The sequence below is a fragment of the Capra hircus genome, chromosome 15 (assembly GCF_001704415.2).
Source record: "Capra hircus breed San Clemente chromosome 15, ASM170441v1, whole genome shotgun sequence".
Lineage (NCBI taxonomy): Eukaryota > Metazoa > Chordata > Mammalia > Artiodactyla > Bovidae > Capra > Capra hircus.
In genome coordinates this window covers 31,782,635-31,805,003 of record NC_030822.1, presented here as the reverse complement: position 1 = coordinate 31,805,003, position 22,369 = coordinate 31,782,635, and the positions used below count along the sequence as shown (strand labels likewise).

Below are 22,369 nucleotides of genomic sequence, written 5' to 3'. Positions count from 1 at the left end.
TGTCAGAATTTCCTTCCTTTTTAAGGCTACATAATATTTCACTTTGTATATATATACCACATTTTCAGTTCTATTTATTTCTTCATAGTCTTTTGTATATTCGGTGATCACAGCTTCTATCCCAAAGAGTCATAGTTGATTTTGGAGCTGTACCAGTCAGGAACTAGGTCTGATTCATCTCTTGGTCACCCTCTGGGAGTGGTTTGACCTAAAAAAAAAAATCTGTGATTAATTAATTTCACAATTCCTAGAAATAAAACTATGATGTTTTATAGTTGTGTTAAGCATTCTTAGCTCCTTTTACAGTACTCTGTGCTACTCTTTTTAGTTAGTGTAGAGTCGAGTCGGACACAACTGAGCAACTTTACTTTCGCTTTTCACTTGCATGCATTGGAGAAGGAAGTGGCAACCCACTCCAGTGTTCTTGCTTGGAGAATCCCAGGGACGGGGGAGCCTGGTGGGCTGCCGTCTCTGGGGTCGCACAGACTGAAGCGACTTAGCAGCAGCAGCAGCAACAGCTCTTTGTTTTGCCTCACTTGGAGAAATTAGTAACTGTTTTGTTGAGTCAGTTGATTCAAGGGAATCTTGGATGAAGTCTGTGTTTTCCAGCTGGTTACTATGAGGTCATAAGCTTGTGACAGCCAGTCAGTTTAGTTTCTATTCACACCCAAAAGTCATGGAAGGGTGGGGCAGTGGAGCATTGAGAAATAGGCTTATTTCTGGGACTTCCTCCTCTGTGGGATTGATTGGCAGGCAGGGTAGCAACATACTGTGCTGCATTGGGCCTGGTGTCCTAGCTCACATTTTCTGTCTCCTGAGCAAATTGCTGTGCCTCAGACTTCCTACTTCCTAGAGCCTCAGCAGCCCTGGATGATGTGAGGACAGGGCTGGCTACCCATTCATCTGACTTGAAATAGTAGTGTAAAGAGCTGAGGGGTCAGAGTCAGACAGACCTAGTTTCAGATTCTCCTCCACTTTTAATTATCTGTATACTCTTGAGCAAGTTGCTTTACCTTTCTCATCTTCTTTTCTTACCTGTAATAATATTGTCAGCCTTATAGAATTGTGATAAGGAACAGATGGGTTAATGTCAAGCACTTTGCAGAGTAGCCTGGCCCATGGCAGACACTCAGATGGTGATGATGATAGCAACTGCTGTTACCTGCTGTACTGTCCTGCTGCGCTACCTATTTTATATCTAATCACCTGGAGCACAGGGCCCTTGTAGACTTTGTATCTTCATCATAGTCAACACATAAAGCAAGACAGACAGATCGTTAACCATGCGTGCCAGTTCTCTCTTGATGCTATCTTTTGTCTGAAATCACCTTCAACCACTCTGTGCTATGGAATCTTCTCCACTATAATCTTGGAAATGGGTATTTTATTCACTTTTTCAGCAGGTATTTCTGAAGCCATCTTGAACTGACAGGGAGCCAGCTGAGCCCTGCCACTAACTGTCTGGCCGCGAGCAAGGCTCTGCTCCCTGGCCATTAGTCTCCTCACTAGTTGAGAGGAGGGACCAGAAGAGACCTCGAGGCTGTTGTGGCACACATTCCCTGTGCTGGTCGATGGTGTGGATTGGAGCTCCTGTATCCTGAGCCCCTACTGCAGACAAGCTCTTGTGCAAAAGGAGAAATCTGACTGTTCATCGGGAGCACACCCTCTCCCACTTTGAGTAATCTCTGTTTCAAACCTCTCTTAAACCTCTAACACCCCTTCCCTCTGCCCTTCATTCTCAGCAGATGATCTTGCCTCCTATTTTCCTGAGAAACTAGAAACCAAACAGGAATCCCCCCAGTCCTGACACCGTACCTATAGACCCGCTTCTGTTTGCACCTGTCTCCTCCTCCTCCCCTCCAGGAACAGTGGAGTAAGTGTCCTTTCCCCCATCAGAGGCCAGCTCTACCTGAGCTCTAGATTCCGCACCTCCTGCCTCCCCAGGGACCTGGTGTACCACTGACTTCCTTTCTCACCTAGGACTTCGACTTCTCCCTCTACTGGGTTCTTGCCTATTAATCATTTAAATATTCTGTTTGAAAAAATGTCCTTTCTTTGGCACACCTTCTCTAGCTACTGGGCCATTTCCTGTCATTGACAGCTAAATTTGTGGAAAGTTTCTGTTTCCTTTTTGATCACCTTTCCCCCGCTTCCTGGGCCATTCTAATTGGCCTCAGTCATACCCTTCTTATGAAGTGACTCTTACTCAGATCACCAGGGACTCTATGTCACTTACTCTGGGGGATTGATTATGATCTCAGCAGTCAACAGCACAGTTGACTCAGCACTTCTTTCTTCTTAAAAAGGGTTCCCCCCACCACTTCCGCCTCCTCATGGTGGCTTTTATGACATTACCTTGTCCTGGTTTTCTTTCTCTCTGATATTTTCTGTCTTCTCTGCTAATTTTCCTTCCCCTTAAATGTTATTATGAGCTCAAGGTGAAACCATCTTCTCTATTCTTCACTAGTTATTTCCTTTCTTTTTCCATGACTTCCAGATCTGTAATCCAGAACTCTATTCTGAACTCCAGGCCTTTCCTAGTTAGCTGTCTCTTTGGTATCAACAATTGGTCCACTTCTCCCAGTTTTTATTGCCATCAAATTAGCCCAAGTTATCACCTGAGCATGGAAGAAGGAAATGGCAACCCACTCTAGTATTCTTGCCTAGAGAAACCTGTGGACAGAGGAGCCTTGGTGGGCTGCTGTCCATGAGGTCACACAGAGTCGGACACGACTAAAGTGACTTAGCATAGCATAGCATATCACCTGAGCATAGGCCCCCATTATCTGTTGCATTTAAAATATTGTAACTGTCTCTTAGCTGGTCTCACTGAATCCATTTTGGCCTCATCTCCAATCCATTTTTCACATGGAAGATTGAGTGATCTTTTAAACAATATGATTGTAAAATAAAGCCTTTAGATGACTTCTCATTTAAAGTCCACAATCCTCCATTTTGGCCTTAAGGACTTACTGTTTTCCTCTTTCTTACAGACGGCTTCCAGTTTCTCAAGTGCATCAGGCTCTTCCTGCCGCTGGCTGCCTCTTGTCACTCCTGCTTCTCCATCTCTCTAACTTCTACTCATGCTTCACCTCTCAGCCTAAAGTGCCACTCCTCTCAGGAAGCCTCCTCAGATGACCTAGGCTTAGTTAGGAGACTCCTTCACTGCAGTGTTCTTCGATAGCCCTTTGAATGCCTTTTAAATAACTAATTCTTATTTTAGCCTTCTAAGTAATTAGTTCTCATTTTATGTACATTTAAAAAAATTTTATTGGAGTATGCATTAATTTCTTCTGTACAATGCAGTGACTCAGTTATATGTGTGTGTGTGTGTGTATTCTTTTTCATATTTTTTCCATTGTGGTTTGTCACAAGATGTTGAATGTAGTCCCCTGTGCTATACAGTAGGGCTTTATTGTTTAGTCATCCAATATCTAATAGCTTGACTCTGATACTACCAAAGTCCCATTCCTTCCCTCCTCTATCCTCCCTACCCCTTGGCAACCACAAGTCTGTTCTGTCTGTGAGTCCGTTTTTGTTTTGTAGATACATTGATTTGTATCGTATTTTAGATTCCATATATAAGTGTTATTATATGGTATTTGTCTTTCTTTTTCTGCCTTACTTCACTTAGTATGGTATCCGTCCTAGAGATTGCTGTAAATGGCATTGTTTAGTTCTTTTTGATTACTGAGTAATATTCCATTGTGTATATATACCATATCTTCTTTATGTCTTGGCTATTGTAAATAGTGCTGCTGTCGACATAGGGTTGCATGTAACTTTTTGGATTGTAGTTTTATCTGGTATGTGCCCTGGAGTGGGATTGCTGGATAACATGGCAACTCTATTTTTATTTTTTGAGGAGCCTCCATACTGTTTTCCTTAGTGGTTTCACCAATTTATATTCTCACCAATGGTGTAAGAGGGTTCCCTTCTCTCCACACTCTGTCCAGCTGTTTGTAGGTTTTTTTGATGGCCATTCTGACTGATATGAGGTGATAACCTCATTATAGTTTTGATTTGCATTTCCCTATTAATTAGCAGTGTTGAGTACCTTTTCATGTGCCTATTGGTCATCTGTATATCTTCTTTGGAGAAATATCTATTAAGGTCTTCTGCCCATTTTTCCATTGGACTGTTTGGTTTTTTGTTCTTGAGTTGTATGAGCTGTTTGTATTTTTTGGAAATCAAGCCCTGTTGGTCGCATCATTTGCAAATATTTTTTCCCATTCCATAGGTTGTCTTTTTTTTTTTTTAATGGTTTCCTTTGCTATGCAAAAGCTTATAAGTTTAAGTCACATTTTTTTTGTTTGCTTTTATTTCTGTTGCCTTGGGAGAGTGACCTAAGAAAACATTGTTATGATTTATGTCAGAGAATATTTGCCTATGATCTCTGCTAGGAGTTTTATGGTGTCGTATTTTATGTTTAAGTCTGTAAGCTGTTTTGAGTTTATTTTTGTGCATGGTGTGCGGGTATGTTCTGACTTCATTGGTTTACATACAGCTGTCCAGGTTTCCCAGCACCACTTGCTGAAGAGACTGTCTTTTTTCCATTTTATATTATTGGCTCCTTTGTTGAAGACTAATTGACCATTGGTATGTGGGTTTTTTCTGGGCGCCCTATTCTGTTCCGTTGATCTATATATGTCTGTTTTTGTGGTAATGGCACACTGTTTTGATTATTATAGCTTTATAGTATTGCCTGAAGTCTAAGAGTGTTATGTCTCCTGCTTTGTTATTTTTCCTCAGGATTGCTATGGCAATTCTGGGTCTTTAATGGTTCCATATAAATATTAGGATCATTTGTTCTAGTTCTGTGAAAAATGTCATGGGTAATTTGATAGGGATCTCATTACATCTGTAGATTGCTTTGAGTAGTATGGCCATTAAATGCCAGTCTCCCCTTGCTGTAGTTTTCCTGAAGACAGAGGCCAGGTCTGTGTTTTTCCAGCATAGCCCAAGACCTAGTCCAGTGACTGGTACCTAGTAGGTACCCAGTGTATCTGACAGAAGGAAAGAAGAGTTTGAGTGGCTTGCTCAAGATCATCAAGAGAGTAAGGGACAGAGGACGGAAATGCAGTCTGTCCTGACAAACTGTGGCCCCTTGAGCCCTTTCCACACTGAGGCATCAGGCTCTTGAGGTTAAACTGGAATCTTCCTCCCTGTACTTTACCTCACTCAGCCTGAGGGCCTCCTTACACAGTCTCAGTGGGCTCTGCGAACTGTTGGTTGCTGGGACCTTCCTGACTTGACAGACTCATCTGATAACTGTTGAAACATTGTGGGATTTGACCCTGCTGGCCTGTCACTGCATTAGCTCACAGGGAGAATGGAGAAGCTAGAGGCGTAATAGAACTTTGCCTTGGTGTCCCTCCTACTCTCATCACCTCACGCAGGTTCTCTCTGATGCTCTATCCCTGCCCCAGTATCCTGGGGGCAGAACTTGGAGCGGTTTGAGGTTAAGTTCTTCCTCAGAGCTCTCCTGTCCTGAGTTGGAGGGTTCCCCTTTCTCACTGCCGATGCCATGGGCCAGAGTGAGTGGTGGTGTTCCTGTGCTGCACAAGTGTGCAAGGATTTGGTGTCAGAGCTGGGCTCAGACTTCTTGGTCTCTCTTCTTGCTGTTCAGAAATACTCAGGGAGGCACATTCAGAGCCGTCAGCCTCTTGAACTCTGGTGGAGTCTCTCTCACAGGTCGCCTCAGCACAAACATTCAGATTCCTGCTTTGGAGAATTGCAGCTTTTGGGCTTCCACAGGTTTGGCTTCACCCTAACTTACTTTTCCTTTTGTGCTGTCGATACACAATCAGAACCTTTTGAATTATTGGCCCTCACTGAGCTAAGTAGCTGCATTTCTTCAGTGTTCAGATGTCAATGAACGTCTTGGTCAAGGGGTCTGGGTTCTCATCACAGCTACTTTCTTTCCTTTCTGGGCTTTGGTTTCCCCAGTGACGGGGCTGCTCTGGTGTTCTGTGACAGTAACAAGCTCCCCTTGAGTCACTTCAGACATTCTTGCAAGACGGGGAGGGAGGGTTAAAGGCTGGAAACTCTATGTTCATGGATTCTCGGGGCAGCTCTGCCCTCTACCCGGAGGACTTTTGGAGTCAGGAGAGGCCATTTCTCAGAAGGGCTGCTTGGAGTCAGAGAAGCCGCATGTGGAGTGGAGGTCATGGCAGACATAGCTGTGTCCTCCCTACTCCTTGTCCCAGCTTCTTCATGCCCGCCCTTCTTCCACTGTTGTCCCTCCTAACCAGCTAACAGTCTGTGAAGTTTTCAGAAGACGGTTGCTTGGAAACAAAAAACAAAGCAAACTCAAGTTAGGAAAATAACAATACAAAAAAGGCTAAGTATAATCTATTTTCCTTTATAGGTACACCCAGAAGCCTTTCAAAGAATTAATTTTACAGTTTTGCAAGATGTGAAAGTTCTGGAGATGAGCTGCAGATCAATGTGAATATACTTACTGACATTACCAAACTATATACTTAAAAGTAGTTGTAAATTCTATATTATGTGGGTTTTACCATCATTTTTAAGACAATGAAAAGAAAAAAAAAATAGGTTCAACAAAATTCAAGTCTTTTATTCTTGGGATCAAGGGGAAATGCTATGTAGCTATTGAACAATAAACCACAAGGAAAGTATGCAAAAATTTGAATTTCTTTTTGGAGCATGGAATTGCTCATTCACTGTGATTAACCATGGGTAATAAATAATCTTTTAAGGTGTGGGCATACCTCTTTTTATCATGCTTTGCTTTATTGCACTTTGCAGATAGGTTTTTGTTTTGCTTTTTGCAAATTGAGGGTTTATGACACCCCCGCATCAAGCAAGTCTGTCAGCACCATTTTCCAACAGCCTTTGTCACTTTGTGTCTCTGTGTCACATTTTGGTGCTTCTGGCAGTATTTTGAATTTTTTCATTGTTACTTGTTATGGTGATCTGTGGTCTTGGATGTTGCTGTCACGGTCGGTTTTTTAGGCATAATGCTATTGCACACCGAGTAGTAAGTAGAAACAGAACTTTTAGATGCACTGGGAAACCAAAGAATTTGTGTGACTCACTTTCTTGTGGTGTTCTGGAATGGAACCCACAATATCGCTGAAGTTTGCCTGTTACATATGTTCATTAAGGAAAATTTGAGTACAGAAAAGTAGGCAAAATAAAAAACACCCATTTATAATCCTACTACCAAGACATCACTGGTGTAAATATTCTCATACATTTCCTTCTGACCTTTTAATTGATCTGCTTGCTTGTCTTTACATATGGTGCCAACAATACTGTGCCTCCAATTTTGTGCCCTGCTTTTGACACTTAATGTTGTATCTCAAGCTTCAGTTGGCTCACTGCCTGTCTAGCCCCTTGAGTAGGTGCCACAGTTTATTGAGGCGTCCTTCTATTGTTGGCCACGTATGGTTCTTTCCATTTTTTTGCTTGTTTTTGTTTGCTTCTTTTTTTCTTTTTGCTTTTTTTGGGAAAATATATGTAGCATAAAATTCACCGTTTTAGCCATTGTTAAGTGTCCTATTTCCAAAATTTTTGATCATCCCAAACAGAAGCAATAACCCATTTCCTCCTCCCCACCACTGGTTACCTCTGTTCTGTTTTCTGTCTATGAATTTGGCTATTCTAGATATTTTATAGAAAGACTCATATACCAGTGCAATGTTTATCTTTTTCTGTCTGACCTGTTTTACTTAGCATGTTTCCAAAGTGCCTGCGTGTTTTGGCATGTATCAGAACTGTATTATTCTTGGGACTGAGTAGCGTTTCATTGGAGGGATAGACCCCATTTTGTCTGTCCGTTCTTCTCTTGATGGACACTTGGGCTGTTTCCACCTTTTGGCTATTTGTGATTAATGCTGCTAATGAGCATTGGTGTACAAGTGTGTGGTTAGGCCTGGTGTTTATTCTTTAGGAGTATTATCTAAGAATTGAATTGCTGTGTCATATGGTATTGCTGTGTTTAACTTTTTGAGAGGTTGCCAGACGACTCTTCACTTCTTTAGTTATAAATAACACTTAAATGAGTATCTGTATGCATGAAGCTTTTTTGATATTTTTTTAAAGAAATTTCTTTAAATTTCTTAAGGTGAAGTTAATGGGTTAAATGGTGTGGCAGTTTGAGACATCATGCCAAATGCTGTCCAAGTGGGTTGAAGCTGTTTTACTGCTGCAGCAAGTGCCTGAAAGTGTCCTTGTCACCCAGCCGCCATTGCACCAGGTGTTTCACTGGCGTTTCTCTTGGAGAAGAGGTGTTGCCCATCTGAGGGAACCATGGTGTGGCCACAGAGTGGCTTAGCTGACACAGTTCCCTGTCAGCAGCCCTGAACCCTTCTCCCTGCCCGCCTCCTTGCCCTGATGCTGACCAGCCCCGTCTTCAGGTTCTGTCTGATCTGACTTCCCAGCCCACCTCTGGTCTAGTCCTTCCACCCTGTCTGCCCCACAGAGATGAGGATGATTGACGGTGAGATATTCTCCAGCTCGGGATCCTCCACCTGCCATGTCACGGTCTCTCCAGAAGACCCCAGGCCTCCCTGGTATCGTCCCACTTTGGTTGATTCTCACATCTTTTCTGTCTTTTCCTCCTGCTCTTCTCTCCCAGTTCTACAGCGAGTCAGGCATGCCCACCAAGCACCTCTCGGACAGTGTGTGTGCCGTGTGTGGGCAGCAGATCTTTGTGGATGTCAGTGAAGAAGGCATCATCGAGAACACGTATAGGCTCTCCTGCAATCACGTGTATCCTTCCTGGAGTTCCTGGGCTGCTTCTCTCACCACCTGCACACTCCAGTCAGGGAGGGAGGGGTCCGCCATGACCCTGGCCATGCCAGCCAGACCTTTGAGGGGAGGAGAGTCACAAGAGGCACACATCTGGGTGATGTCCTCTGATAGGGAAGCCAATCCCAGGGAGTGGAAACGGTTGCCTCCTTTGGTCTTCCTCATAGATGGGAGCCACTCATGTGTAAGCAGTGTGTGTAGCCTGGCCAGGTCAGAAGGGAGCCTCAGCTACACTAGCTGCTGCAAGATGGGTCAGTCACCAGGGAGGAACATCCTTTAACTGGCTTCCTCAGTGCTGGAATCAAGTGCCCCTGAGTGGCGCCTCTGGCGCTCACCACATCCTTACTCCCATTCTGTGCAGGGTGCTCTCCATTGTGTCCAGAGCGGCCCTGTAAGGCAGAGTTCATTAACCTCACTTCATGTATGAGGAAGCAGGGCCGGAGGTGTACTGTCAGCTTGCCCAAGATGATACAGCCAGGAAGAGGTGAAGCCAGGGTTTGAACCTCCCTCCAGAGCTAGGGCCTGGACGCCGTGAAGCCCGTCATGGGGCTGGAGTGCCATCCTGGCTCCCCACCATTTCCCTTGACCACTGGTGCTCAGATTCCACGAGTTCTGCATCCGTGGCTGGTGCATTGTGGGAAAGAAGCAGACATGTCCCTACTGCAAAGAGAAGGTAGACCTCAAGAGGATGTTCAGCAACCCGTATCCTTTGTGGGCTCTTGCTGGGAGTGGGCAGTGGTAAGAAAGTACTGGCCTGCATCAGGTGGGTCTTGGGGTGCCCCTCCTGCCTCCTGTCTGGCTTGTCTAGGGAGGTGGGTGGGATGTGGGGCAGGACCAACAGCTCAGCTTCTCCTCACCGCTCAGGATCCCTCGAGGGTGAATCGGTAGTGATGGCGACTTCCTTTGCCCACCTGATCACTATGCACCTGGCGGCACTGTGACAAGCGCTTTCCTTCTGTGAGCTCACTCCGTTCTCTAGAGCCTTGTGACTTGGGTAATAGTATCCTCATTTTACCAGTGAAACAGTTTCAAGGTTGACCAGCATTCTCAAGGTGCTGTAACTAACATGTGGCGCCTCGCCTTGGCAGGCGGGGCTGGAGACCAGCCTTGTCTCCTCCGCTTTGAACACGACCTGTGCTGCTCTCAGCTGCCCTGCATCCAGGGGCCTCTCCCAGTTGCCCTTTCTCTCTGTGGGGGGGTTTCCTGGCCCCTGGATACTAGCTGGGCTGTGGAGGGCCATGGTGTCCCCCGTTATGGTTCCTTGCTTGGTTCTCTTGGGGTCTAGTTCAGTAACTCCGTGGTCAAGCCGAGGGTCGGGGCTTCTTTTGGTTCTTAGTACTGGGCCAGACTGTGGTTCCTGATGCCCTCAGAGGGACTGCCCACAGTCTTGTGAGGTCTGTGCTTCCCCGGAGCTGGATTCCCAGGCTCCCTCTCCAGTGTCTTTCCCAGCAGTGGATTGTAAAGTAGAGGGAAGGGACTCCTCTCCAGGGCCTCTTGGCCTCAGCCGGGCCCACATGTTCAGTGCCCTTGGATGGGGCTCTTTGGAGCCTCTCTACCAGGAGTTATCCCCTGTGACCAGCCTCTTGCTCTGCCCCACTATGCCTCTGTCCTCACACTCAACCCCTCTGTTGACCTAGAAATCTTCACATTTTGGACAAGAACCTTCGGGTTACCTTATCTCTTTCCTCATCTTCCCGAAGCCATTGTCATGAGAAACTTACAGCAGTCTCAGGCTCACTGGCAGTCCCAGCTTACAGAGGGGGTCACGCAGAGCCCTCTGTGTGTATCGGCCACGGAGAGCTTCATTTCACCACTCCACCCTCTGCCTTGTCTGTCCGATCCTCTGCATTGATCCCCTCTGTTCCACTTCTCTCATTCTCTGGGTTCAGCCCTGTGTTCCAACACAGAGAGGTTGCGGGCGGTGGGGGCGGGGGTGGGGAGTGGTCTTTCTAGAAAGCACCTTTCTTTGTAGGCTGATTTCTGTGATGCGTCAGGAACATGTAGACAGACCCTTTCACCCATCCCCTAGGCCAGCCTCAGCAGCTCGAACATGTAGCTTCTTTTCTTTAACTCACTAACAGCTGGGAGAGGCCTCATGTCATGTACGGGCAACTGCTGGACTGGCTTCGGTACTTGGTAGCATGGCAGCCTGTCATCATTGGCCTGGTGCAAGGCATCAACTATATCCTGGGCCTGGAATAGTCAGGAAGAAGAACATCCACCCACCATGGACCTCAGGGCACTCTCCTCTCTGCCCTCTAAGACCTCCTGGGTGGGAAAGACTCAGAGGGGCACTGGGCCACTCAGGACTCCTCCGGCTGTGTCCGGGCTGGGGAGGGAGGTGATGGAGAGCCAGCCGGTGGGGCTGTCAGCAGTGGGGGCTTTTTAAAAGAAAACTATTTTGATGAATATATTTAAAAACCTTTTTTATTGTGGAGCTTAGGAATTGCCCCAGTTCTTCCAGGCCTCACCTCCCTGCTTGAGCAGGGCAGGAGCAGAGCCACAACATTTTTGATGTAAAGGAGCCATCTTACCTCTGGCTGTGAGCCCCAGGCCCTGCCCCCCTCTTCCTTCCGTGCATGGGGCTCGAGCCTGGTACACTCGGTGCGGAAGGGTCAGAGAACTGTGGCCGGTGCCACTGAAGCGTGCTGGGGGGTGAAGTGTCCTTCCTCCTGGTTAAGGCCACGGGCAGGCCTTCCCTGTGGGGGTGGCCATAGGCTGGTTGAGGCAAGTGGAACCTTGTCATGGCTTTTCCAATAAGGGAAGCCCTGGGACCTCAGAATTCCCTGAGAATTTGTTGGGGAACCTTCCCCTAAAGCAGGGCTTACTCAGTCAAGAACAGAGACCATCTATACAGAGCAGTGATTGAGGGCCGCTTGTGCAAGGTGACGCTCTGCCCAGAAGTGGTGACATGTGCCGAACGCCACGGCCACATCACTTCCTTCCCTGCAAGCCCCAGCGAGCGTGTGTGTCTGTGTGTCTGCGGTGGAGGGGCTGATAGACGTGACACTTCTTCCTGTAGTCACACATTGTTCCCTTGAAGCTGCCAGGGGATTCCCAGCTCAAGGAATATCCTCATGTCAGCCCCGTCATCCCTGGGTTCTGCCTGGGCCCAGCAGCAAGAGTGCTGAGGTGGCTGGGAAGAGGTCAGGGCCGGGTGGGTATGAGGTCTGAAAGGGGGTTTCAGGTAAGCCCCAGGTCTGGTCCTAGGGGTTTTGAAGGAAGTAGGAGGGCAAATATGGACTTTCCACGCCGGGTTCTTAGGGAATATGGCCCTTCAGGTGCAGCAGGAACCAAGCAGGATCTTGTCATCTGTTCTTAATAAAGCTCTGTGAGCTGGGTTGGAAAGCTGAACATCCATCTTGCTTTTCTTCTTCCCACCTCTTTCCCTGTGGTCCCTGGGGCTGCCTGGCCTCTGCTGCCTTTTTGCTCTTCCCATTTGAGAGCTGGGTCCTGCGAGTGGTGGGTCCCATTCAACATCCCTGAGTGAGATGGCCTGCTGGGCTTCTGTCCTGTCACAGAAGGAGCCCTGGGTCATCACAGGGTGACTGTCCTCACGACCTGAGGTCAGTGCCCTGCTGCAACCACCCCTCTCCCCAGTCACACTCTTACCCAACTGTGGCTTACCCAACATGCTGCTCATGCCCATGGGCCCATCCTCAGTGGATTGGGGCCTGGGGTCATCCTTTCACTTTCGTCCCTCCTTCGCCCACATGTGGCTCAGCAGTAAAGAATTCACCTGCAATGCGGGAAATGCAGGTTTGATCCCCGGGTTAGGAAGGTCCCCTAGAGAAGGAAATGGCAACCCATTCCAGTTTTCTTGCCTGGAGAATTCCATGGTCAGAGGAACCTGGTGGGCTACATTTCAGAGGGTCATAGAGTCAGACACAACTTCATGAATAAACCACGTCCCCCCACCCCCACATCAGGTCATGTGAGAAGCCAAGGCCAGTCTCTCCACGGCGCGCACTCCATCCTTCAACAGTCCTGAGTACCATGACCTCCCAGCAGCCTGACTCTGGCCTTATTTACACTCACAGGTAGAGTCCTGTCTCCTGTCCCTCGCATCCCCACCCCCTTCCCCGGAGAACTGGGTCTCAGAAGCTCCGACAGTCTTGCCTCCTGACCTCCCTGCTGGAGACACTGGTGCTCCTAGGGAGGAGCTTCTCCGCGTCTTGCAGAGTTGGGGGTCTGAGAAGATGTGAGTGAGAGCCCTGGAGAAGAGGAGTTGACTTTTAGTCTCCCACATCTAAATTGGAAATGTATGGTTTTTACACACACACAACACACTCACCCCTTGAGATTGCAGCCATGTTCCTGACGCATCTTCCAAACCGTATTCCATCTCTTGGCCTCCCTGGCTCTGTCTCCAGGACCCCATCCTCCTGATCCCAGAAACTCAGGTCTGGCCCTTCACCGCTGCTCCGTGGGTCACCAGCCCTGGTGTCTCCGCCCCTTGAGGCCGCTTGTGTGACCCTGACTTCTGTAGCTCCGCTGTTGCTCCAGCCAGTGCTGGGTGTACCCACTTTCCCTGGAAAGCACCCTCTCCTCCCCGTAGGGCCAGGGCTCCAGCCTGTGCTCCAGGCGTGTCTGAGAGGTTCCTGTGGCGGCCAGGAAACGTAGCTCCCATGATGGGGCTCATGTGGGGCCAGACACAGCCAAACTGAGCTGGGGAGCTCCGAAAGGGGCAGCTTCCAAAAAAGAGGGCTCTTCAGGGCTTTTTGGGAGCCAGGCAAGGGGAAACTAGACTTCCTGCTGAGCTTAGATCTGTCGCTCTGGCCAAGGAGCTGGGATGACAGAAGTGAGAAGGATTCATGGGGGTGAGGGGTGGGTGTTGGGTTGGTTGGAGGGAGTGGGGAGCCTGAGAAAGGCCAGGATGTGGATGGGCTGGTGTGAGTCTGAACTGTTCCACTTGATCCAACTTCGGGTCCCCAGTGCCTAGGACAGTTGTCCCCTTGAATACAGTGTGACTGAAGGAAGAAGCAGGAGGCCTTTTCTGTTCACATAGAAGAGCAGAGTCTTGGGATGGAGAGACTGTCATTAGTTCATGGCCCTGTGCACCCCTTGGAGGGTGAGGCTGAGGATGGTTGAAGACCCCAGGCTGATACCACCTGCAGAGCAGGGGGCCTGGGAGTGAGTGAGAAGGTTCATGGCCGCGGTGAGCTCCAGCTCAGCAGAAGGCACGGTGTGCAGGGACCTTCGGGACTGGGTCCAGACTGCTGTGGAGTACATGTGTCTGCTGGTAGCCAGAGCCTACTCTAGATCCCCTGCTTAAATAAAACTGAAAGTAAAATAGCGGGGGGCAGTGCTTTCCCAGAAGGATTTCACTGTCTATCCTGCCCTTCCCAGAACAGCTTTGGCAGTGGAATTTTCCCTCCCTTTGTGACTAGGTAAGTCCCTGGTCCTCTTTGGGCCTCAGTTTCCATCCTGTAATGAAGTGTTTGATTGGACTAGTGAGTATAATGTTGACGGTAGGAAGAGCTAGGGTGGGGATCCGCCAGCTTTGTTTCTAGGGGCTGGAAGAGCTCCAGCCTGTGCTCAATGCCAGTCCTCCAGGAGTTGTCAGTTGAGACAGGTGGACGGGGCAGAGTGGACAGTGTCTGGCAGCCCCCTGAAAAGGCAGATGTAGGAAGGGGCTGTGGAGACCACAGGAAGGCCGTACTAGTGTGCCTGGAATCTGTAGGAGAAGCTGTTTGTCACGGTCGCCTCCCCCGCCTCCCCAGAGAGGAAGTTGTCACAGATATATAGAGCAAGGCCCTGCAGCTCCTGACACAGATCATCCTGGCCATGAGACAGAACTGGATCCCAGGTGGGCCCTGGGGCCGCGCATGTGCGGGAGGGGGTGGGGTGTGGCCTGAGGCCAGCGAGGAGCCTGACCCCAGGCGGTCCCTTCAGCTGCTGTGCTGTGGCTTTCAGCCTCTGGATGCTGCACTCTGGCTCCATTCCAAGGTCTCCCTGTGCCCCATTCAGAGAGCCAAGAGCCAGGGCTGGAGGGGTTCTTCGGTCCCACCCATTCCCAGCAGAGCCAAGAGTCTGCCAGACCTGATCCTGGCAGCAGCTGCCTCTCCAAGCAAGAGCAGAGCCAGGATGCCGAGCAGTTCTGGGAGGCCAGACAGCTGCTGACCTCTGTGACTGTCCTCTCCTCAGACCCCAGCCCTCTTCGGGCCCTGCTCCTCTGTGCCCACATCATCTCCCACCTGGCCAGAGCCACACCTGTGCCTCAGGCCACCACAGCTGCCTCACCTGGGATGGCAAAGGCCCCCTGCTCCTCGCGGCCCCCAGCGCTCCCAGCAGCTACGCAGTGCCCAGCGCTGACAGTGACCTGGCCAGCGGTGGAAGTCTCACTGAGTAAGGAGCTCTTCCAGTAGGATGGGAGGGCGCGGTGGTCCAAGGGCGGGCTGAGGGAACAGTGGCGCCAAGGGTGGGTTAGCCTCTGAGCACGCACCCCCAGCCTTCTGCCATGTGGCCTGTCACCAACCGAGCAGCTCGGTTGAGCAGTGGGCATTCTCCCTCTCCCAGCCAGCATCGCGAGCTGGTGCAGGGCTCAGCTTACAACTCCCAAGATGCTGTCAGGTGGGATGGAGAGGACTCAGAAGAATAGTCAGAGGACTCCCAGAGTCCTGACCGAGGTGGCTCCAAGCCCAGCCCTTCCTCCCAGGGCCCACTTGCCCACTGGCCTTCTCAGTTGAGCGACTGCCTACTGTGCTGCCTCCTTGGCCAGAGCTCCTAGTCCCCGAAGCTGGGCACTAGAAAAGCCCGGGGCATTCTGGAGAAACCACTCAGGAGTCAAGGACCCACATGAGGGACCCATCCCCAGATTCTTCTTGCGCAGCCTTCCCCTTGGGCTTTCCATTCGAGATTCCTGATTTGTGGGGCAGGGTGGGCAGACCATGGCGGAAGCGGGAGGGTCTGCTCTACAGGACTAACAGCCACATGTGCCCCTTAGATGGAACGCTGACCTTGTCCTGTACTGCCTGCAGCCGCTTCCCCCACTACAGCATCCTCTACTGGCTGGGCAACGGCTCCTTCATCGAGCACCTCCCAGGCCGGCTGTGGGAGGGCAGCACCAGGTGAGGGCATGGTGGTGAGGCTGGCTGGAGGCAGGCCACCTGCTGCAGTCCTCTCAGCCTTTCCCCCTCCTCTGCTCCAGGCGGGAGTACAGGGGCAAGTGGGCCCAGCTGTGGAGGCCCTTGGTGCTGGAGGAGCTGAGCCCTACCCTGCGAGATACCAACTTCTCCTGTGTTTTCACGGATCCTGGGCAGACTGTCCAGCGTCACCTTGTCCTGGCCCAGCTCTGGGTGAGGAACCCAAGGGAAGGCCTCCGGGACATAAGGAGCCCTGCTTCAGTGTGGGAAGCAAAGGATGGGCTCGGCCCACAGCAGCCTCCAGCTGGTGCCCACTGACTGCCCGAGCCTGAGGTGTAAACTAAAAGGAAGAGGACTCGGGCAGGAGAGACATGGCGTGGAGGGAAGTTCTTCCCACCTTGGCCCTGATCCTTGTTTGCTTCACTCCCCCAGGCTGGGCAGAAGACAAGTGTGCCCCTGCCACAGGAAGGCCCGCCCTCCAGCCAGGCCCCTCTGCCGCACCATCCTGATGGTGAACCTGAGCTCCACCGCCACCTGCTTGAAACACCACCTCTTTACTGAGGTCCAGGCCACAGTCTGCATCGATTTAATGTATTTGTTTCCTCTGTGGGCTCCTGGGATGCGGGCAGAGGCTGCTTCTGACCCACCTCTGTATCTCTCAGCCAAGCAAGGCCCACGGGGGGCATTCATAAACCATCTTCAACGGCAGCATCTGACGTGTGTCCAGTCACTGTTCCCTTAGGCCGTCGTTCCAGCACAGAACGCGGCTAGTGTGAGGAGCGAGTATGGAGTGAGAGGGTGCCACTCTGAGGCTGAAGACAAAGCCAGCTTCAGGGACACAGGCCCTCGCATCACAAGATGCCGGCCCGCAATGGCACCCCACTCCAGTACTCTTGCCTGGAAAATCCCATGGATGGGGGAGCCTGGTGGGCTGCAGTCCATGGGGGTCGCTAAGTCAGACACGACTGAGTGACTTCACTTTCACTTCTCACTTTCATGCATTGGAGAAGGAAATGGCAACCAGTGTTCTTGCCTGGAGAATCCCAGGGACGGGGGAGCCTGGTGGGCTGCCATCTATGGGGTTGCACAGAGTCAGACACGACTGAAGCAACTTTGCTAACGCTCCTCAGGAGCAGAGGCCAGAAACAGTGGAAGATCTTGTGGCCCCAGAGAGGCCGGGAGGAGGGGTTTGAGAGAAGGTAGGTGGTCTGGAGTCTCCCTGCTTTCCCAACACAGACCAAGGCATCTTGGCATTCAAGGGAGAAAAAATAGACTTTATTTACAAGTAATAACATTTAGAAAAGATCCATCTCTGGCCCTTAAAAACCTTCCCATCACTCCAAATCCCACCCCAGCACAAATCTGGGGAGGGTGGGCAATGGGAGCTGCCACTGAGGGCTGCCCCCCACCCTCCAAGGTGCAGGGCCCTTCTCCTGGAAAAGAGCATCCTTTGGGCAACTGGGTCCTTGGGTGGATGGATGCACCTGGGGGTGGGGTGCTCCCACTAGGTCAGTGCCCAGTCCTGGACTTCAAGAGCAAGGGCCCTTGCAAGGCCCAGCGGCCAGGAGCAGCAGGGGCCAGGGCCTGCTCCTCCAATGGTCCCTTCTAGATCCAGAGGCCAGGAGGACTGGCTAGGCCCAAGGACCCAGCCACACAAAGCCAGCCTCAAATCTGGTTACGATGGAGAAGTGACTTTACTCTAGGAAAACATCAGGAGGCAAGGCAGGGAGAGGACCCAGACTGCCCAGGCTCTGGGCCACTCTGGAGGACACAGCTGTTCACCTGGGGATGGTCCGGGTCCCGGCCAGGGTGTGGGCAGGCATCACTGTCTCGAGGATTTGGGCCACTGTTGGCCTGGGAGCTGAGAGAAGGCACTGAAAGGGACAGAAGAAGGGCCAGGCGAGGGCAGCATCGGGAACACGGCGGGGCCGCTCACTGGCACTGGCTCTTCAGTGCTTCGCCTGGGGGAGAGAGACAGCTGCTCAGCGCCAGCCTGCACCCACTCCTGCTCCCACATGCCCAGACTAGGGTGGGCTGCAGACCCATCTACCGCAGGCTTGCAGGGGCTGGTTTCACCTGAGCAGCTCTGGGTGTTTTATCCTCTGCTTTCCTCGAGGAGGAGCAGCTAACCAGAGGGGAGGGGAGCACCTGCTCTCAGCCCTCGCCCTCCAGGGGCCTAATCAGAGCCCTGGGGTGGCTGGGTGGGGGTCACCCATGCTCCTTACTGGGTTTCTAGGAGCTGAACCCTCCCGTCAGTGCCGCACCTTGCCCTTTGCCCGGGGGGTGGCGGTGGCGCTGGCTGTGGTGGTGGCGATGCGCGGAGAGCGGCGGGTCCCGCTGCGGGGATTGGGTGAGGCTTTGGAGGGGGCTTTCTTTGAGGCTGCCTTCCGCAGAAGGCTGTTCCCAAGCTTCTTGGGCGTGTTGAGGATGCTGAAGGCCATCGACTGGCGGCGGTCAGCCTGTTGGAAAGGGCTGTCAGACTGGGGGCACCACTGGCCACACAGTTGCTCTAGGGCTCAGCTGGCTGGGCCCCTCCAGGTTCTCCCTTCAACCCCCGGCTAACCTGTTTAACAGCTGGAACTGCCTTCTTCTGGGCTTCGGTAGTGCTGTGTCTGCGCCCTTCATGTCGGTCCCGGGGGGTCATGGGGCGCGGGAAACATGTGGTGGCCTTCTTTGACTATGGGGAAGAGGACAGTTAAGTCCAGAACACGAGAGACAAATGGACCGTGTCCAGCCAGCACCTGCCTCCCTCCTGCACCAGGAGACTCCCCGCTAATAGACTCGCAGACGTGGCGGCCGCTAGAGAAGACCAAAGTCCGAGCCACCCACCTCGGGTGTGCCGGGACCCTGGTGGGCCTCTGAGGAAACCCGCTTGCGCTGCTGCCGTGTGGTGATGCCGGCGCCCTCAGCTATCTGGGTTGGCTGCATGCTGGCTCGGCGCAGGGTCTCCCGGGGGTCGCCAGTTTTTATCTCCTCATCTGTGATGGCAGGCAGGCTCAGGGAAGGCTGTGTGGGATAAAAGAAGTGGTCGGTGGACCTGACTGAGCTGTTTGGAGATGGAGCAGGACCGCCCTAGAACTCCTCACTGGCCAGGCATCTGGAGCCTTCCTATTGCAAACGGCTCCCCCGCTGTTGTCTTCCTGCCTACACCCTGCACCAGAGCCGCAGGAGCCATCCCAAGAGACCTCTGCAAACTCCAGCCCTCCACAGAACCTCCTCCTGAGTTCCTCCCTGCCTGATAGTTGACCAGAAGCAGGTCCCCCTCCTTGGCAGGCTGGGAAACTGGGGAGGGAGGTCCAGGAGAAAGAGGGAAGCCGGCAGGGGTGGGTCCCTGGCAGGGAACCCGAGAGCTCACCCTGGACTCCAGGGGGTAGCAGGTCTTCAGGTGCGGTGGGCATACTCGGTTGCGCTGCTGCAGCTCTGCAATGCGGTTCCAGTCATCCAGCTGTTCAGGCTCGTCCTGGCAGGTGCCCACATAGAAGCTGTTCCTGCCTGTGCGGGGGCAGGGAGACAGCAACAAGCAGGGCTGCAAGGCCAGCACGAGAGGGTGGAGGAAGCACCCCACCAGCCTTGGTGCCACCACTCCTGTCCTCCTAGCCCTTGAACTCCAGCACCCCAGGGTCCTGCTCTGCTCCATGCTGCAGCTACGGGCACGAGGCTCACAACCATCTCTTCCCTGGGGACTGGCTCCCTGCCTCCTCCCTGGGGTCCCATGCAGAGGTTGTGACACCAAAAGAAACTATTGGAGGGCCAGGAATCCATACCCAGAGCGCTCCCTGAAGGCAAGAGCCTCAGAAAGGAATCTGAGGATAGATCCCTGGCAGTCTGGCCCCCCTGGCAGCCCCTCCCCACCTGAGAAGGGGCCTGGAGCACTCTTGTGCAGGGAATCACCCGCCCCTCATGAAGCCTTTGGCTGAGAATGACATCAGCCTTATTGCCTAGCACAGGCCCTGGGTGAACAACAGGTAGGGAGGAGAGGGGTGAGGTGCTAGATCGCGGCTTGTCCTTTGGCTGTGTCAGGATCTGTCTCCAGTTTCATGTTTGGGTGTCAGGCCCCCCCAGTCCCCTCACCTGGAGGGGCCCCACTGGACATCCCGGCCTGGGAACGGCGAGCAGAGCTGCGAGTGGTGGGCCGGTAGCCAGGCAGGCTGAGCAGAGTGGAATTGCCGTCGTCGGGAGAGCCCAGGCGGGCTAGAGACTGGGTGGAGGAGGCAGCTCTCGGGCCTGCCTGGGAAGCTGGGGCTGACTGTGTGCTGTAGAAGGAGGCGTTGGCACTGTCTGGATCCTCCACGTCCAGCTTCTGGAAGAGAGGATGCACCTGCTGCAGCGGGGCTGGGCCCTGACATCCTGGGACATCCCTGGCGGCCCACCAGCTGAGACTGAACCCAATGCAGGGGTGTTTGTTTGATCCCTGGTCAGGGAACTAGATCCCACATGCTGCAACTAAGACCCCTCACCAAGCATATCAAGATTTTTTGAAAAAGCCTCCCATTTCCTTTCCCAGAGCGCCTCATATCCCATGGCTGCCCGTGTCCACACTGCTTTGCATGGGGTCCTCAGCTGCCCATCTGCAAGAAATGGGCCTTGTTAATCCCACACAAGGTGCTGAGGCTGTCGGGACTCCCGTCCATTGTTCCGCTGAGTCTGTTCACAACGCTCTGAGGGAGGGTGGGCCAAGAGTCTCAGGCTGTCTTAGAAGTGAGGTACACGGGCGTCAAAGGACTGGCCTGAGGGTCACAGCAGGGGACAGAGCTGGAGCTGAACCCCGCGTCTCCTGAGAGCATCAGGCTTGTCCCACAGGTCCCTCTGACCAAGCACACCAAGGGACCATCTTTTAGAACTTCAGTTTCTTGGTAGCTGAAGTGCTCCCCTCCTCTCTTCCCCAACTTCCTTGGGATGTGGAAACAAGACCAGAGCCCCAGGCAGGCAGGCAGGCAGGCAGCCCCCTGAGCAGCACAATGTATCTGTCACCCAGGGTGCGTGCTGGGAGGCTTCTCTGCGTTGTCCCCTTGAGCCTGCACAGGGTTGCTACTGTACACGGCATGGCAGCCTGTCAGTGGACAGGCAGCTGAGGCCAGCCCCGCCCCTTTCTACGGGAGGCCAAAGCAAGTCACCGCTCTGTGGCTCTCATCTGGGTATGGACCAGTCAGCCCCGCCCCCTCTGGAGGCGGTTTTGGAGACCTGATGGAGAGAGGCCCTGGAGAGGAAGCGAGCGGTGCTGTCCTACAGCCCCATCCCCAGCAGCCTGACCTTGCTGACCTTGGTCATGGTGATGTTGATGATCTGCGTGGTGCGCCTACGAGCAGAGCGGGTCTTCCGGCTTGAGTCCAGGGAGATGTCCCCCAGGGAGTCTAGGCTGCTCTCCAGGGGGGCCTGACCCCGAGTGGGGATGGGCGTGAAGTAGAGGCTCTCCAGGGACTCCACTTTGGGGGGCAGACGCTGGGAGATGGGGGAGGCTGGCTCTCCAGGGATGCTGGTGCCGTCTGGCTGGGCGCGAGGCAACTTGCTATGGGGAAAAAGCTGCTGAGACGCCATTCCTGGGGCTACACCACATTTTGTCCATCCCTTTGTTCCAGTGACATTTATTACAAGACCACCAGGTCAAGCACCCCACCCTCTGATTTTTTGGAGGTACCAAGAAGAGTCCTTGACTGGGACCCTGCCTTCCATCTGCTCCGTCGTTGGTGAGCCCACCCACCCCATGGTGCCCTGAGCTCAACACAGGCAACCCTGCTCTCCAGACCCTCCCAGACACGGCCCCACACTGCCCCTCTGGAGTCCACAACGACATGTCCCAAACTAAGTCCACTGTCTGTTCCTCCTCTATTTCCTATTACAGCCAACATGAAGCTGGGGGGAGCAACCTCCAGCTAGCCTCCATCTCTTCCCTTTCCTGCAAGCCCAAGAGCCCCTTAACCACACCCCACTCCTCTCCTTCCCTGTCTACCTCGTCTCCTCTCACCTCGACTACAACAGCCTCTGAGAGACCCATGGTGGTGACAAGCTAGGACTCAAGCCAGGCTGCCTGGGGTCAAGCCTAGCCCTGCTACTGTGGGACCCCAAGCTGCCCCAGTTTCCTCCGTGAAAGCAGATAATCATAGACTCTACCTCAGAGTTGTTATGAAATAAATACACCTGAGAAATATGAATTCATTTAACAGTATCTCTGGCACATATAAAGCGTTTAACATAAAAATACATCTATTGTTCTCATTAAAGTCTGTTTTCCCTATCAGGATAGGTAGGCTAAGATGCAAAACTGACCATGTGCTCAACTGCAAACCCTTTTGAGGCCGCTCAGTGCCTTTAGGATCAGGTCTAAACGCCAGCCTCCTTCAGTGGGGGTCCAGCCTGGGCCCAAGCCCTCCCCACTTCAGTGTCCAGCCAGGCTCCTCCTCAGCCTTTGCTGTTATCACTCTTCTCGGTCCATAGGACACAAACCTACAGTTTCTTTCAAGACTCAAGAGCAGGAGTGACAGCCTCCATGAAGCCTCTTCTGACCA

The 22,369-nt window shown here is 52.2% G+C and overlaps 3 protein-coding genes across 13 annotated transcripts in view; 2 read left to right on the top strand and 1 right to left on the bottom strand.

The window, feature by feature from the left end:
• RNF121 (ring finger protein 121) overlaps positions 1-16,574 on the top strand; it is an 85,879-nt gene extending 69,305 nt beyond the window's left edge. The window contains exons 7-9 of one of the 2 annotated variants that reach the window (XM_005689873.3): positions 8,609-8,742; positions 9,382-9,483; positions 10,863-12,135. In XM_005689873.3, coding sequence (XP_005689930.1) covers positions 8,609-8,742; positions 9,382-9,483; positions 10,863-10,983 — 357 coding nt within the window. In that variant the 3' untranslated portion in view covers positions 10,984-12,135. Of the gene's footprint in view, positions 1-8,608; positions 8,743-9,381; positions 9,484-10,862; positions 12,136-12,821; positions 15,130-16,298 lie in introns of those variants that run through there. The other variant, XR_001919226.1, reaches the window with a different exon arrangement.
• On the top strand, positions 14,507-16,623 carry IL18BP (interleukin 18 binding protein). 2 transcript variants are annotated; one of them, XM_005689870.3, is made up of 5 exons: positions 14,507-14,590; positions 14,929-15,129; positions 15,728-15,851; positions 15,932-16,079; positions 16,299-16,574. In XM_005689870.3, exons 1-5 carry the CDS (start codon positions 14,569-14,571, stop codon positions 16,425-16,427), a joined length of 624 nt encoding a protein of 207 aa, XP_005689927.1. In that variant the 5' UTR covers positions 14,507-14,568; the 3' UTR covers positions 16,428-16,574. The 2 variants fall into 2 exon arrangements, with proteins under 2 accessions (XP_005689927.1, XP_017914909.1); XM_018059420.1 differs by lacking the exon at positions 15,932-16,079 and having other exon boundaries at positions 16,299-16,623.
• NUMA1 (nuclear mitotic apparatus protein 1) overlaps positions 17,120-22,369 on the bottom strand; it is a 69,680-nt gene continuing 64,430 nt past the window's right edge. For 7 of the 9 annotated variants that reach the window (XM_013969704.2, XM_013969703.2, XM_013969705.2 and 4 more), the window contains 7 exons: positions 21,117-21,372; positions 19,938-20,166; positions 19,222-19,358; positions 18,696-18,872; positions 18,430-18,543; positions 18,131-18,325; positions 17,120-17,827 (listed from right to left, as the gene is read on the bottom strand). In XM_013969704.2, the coding sequence (XP_013825158.2) occupies positions 17,816-17,827; positions 18,131-18,325; positions 18,430-18,543; positions 18,696-18,872; positions 19,222-19,358; positions 19,938-20,166; positions 21,117-21,372 (1,120 nt within the window). In that variant the 3' untranslated portion in view covers positions 17,120-17,815. Of the gene's footprint in view, positions 17,828-18,103; positions 18,326-18,429; positions 18,544-18,695; positions 18,873-19,221; positions 19,359-19,937; positions 20,167-21,116; positions 21,373-22,369 lie in introns of those variants that run through there. The other 2 variants (XM_018059416.1, XM_018059417.1) reach the window with 2 other exon arrangements.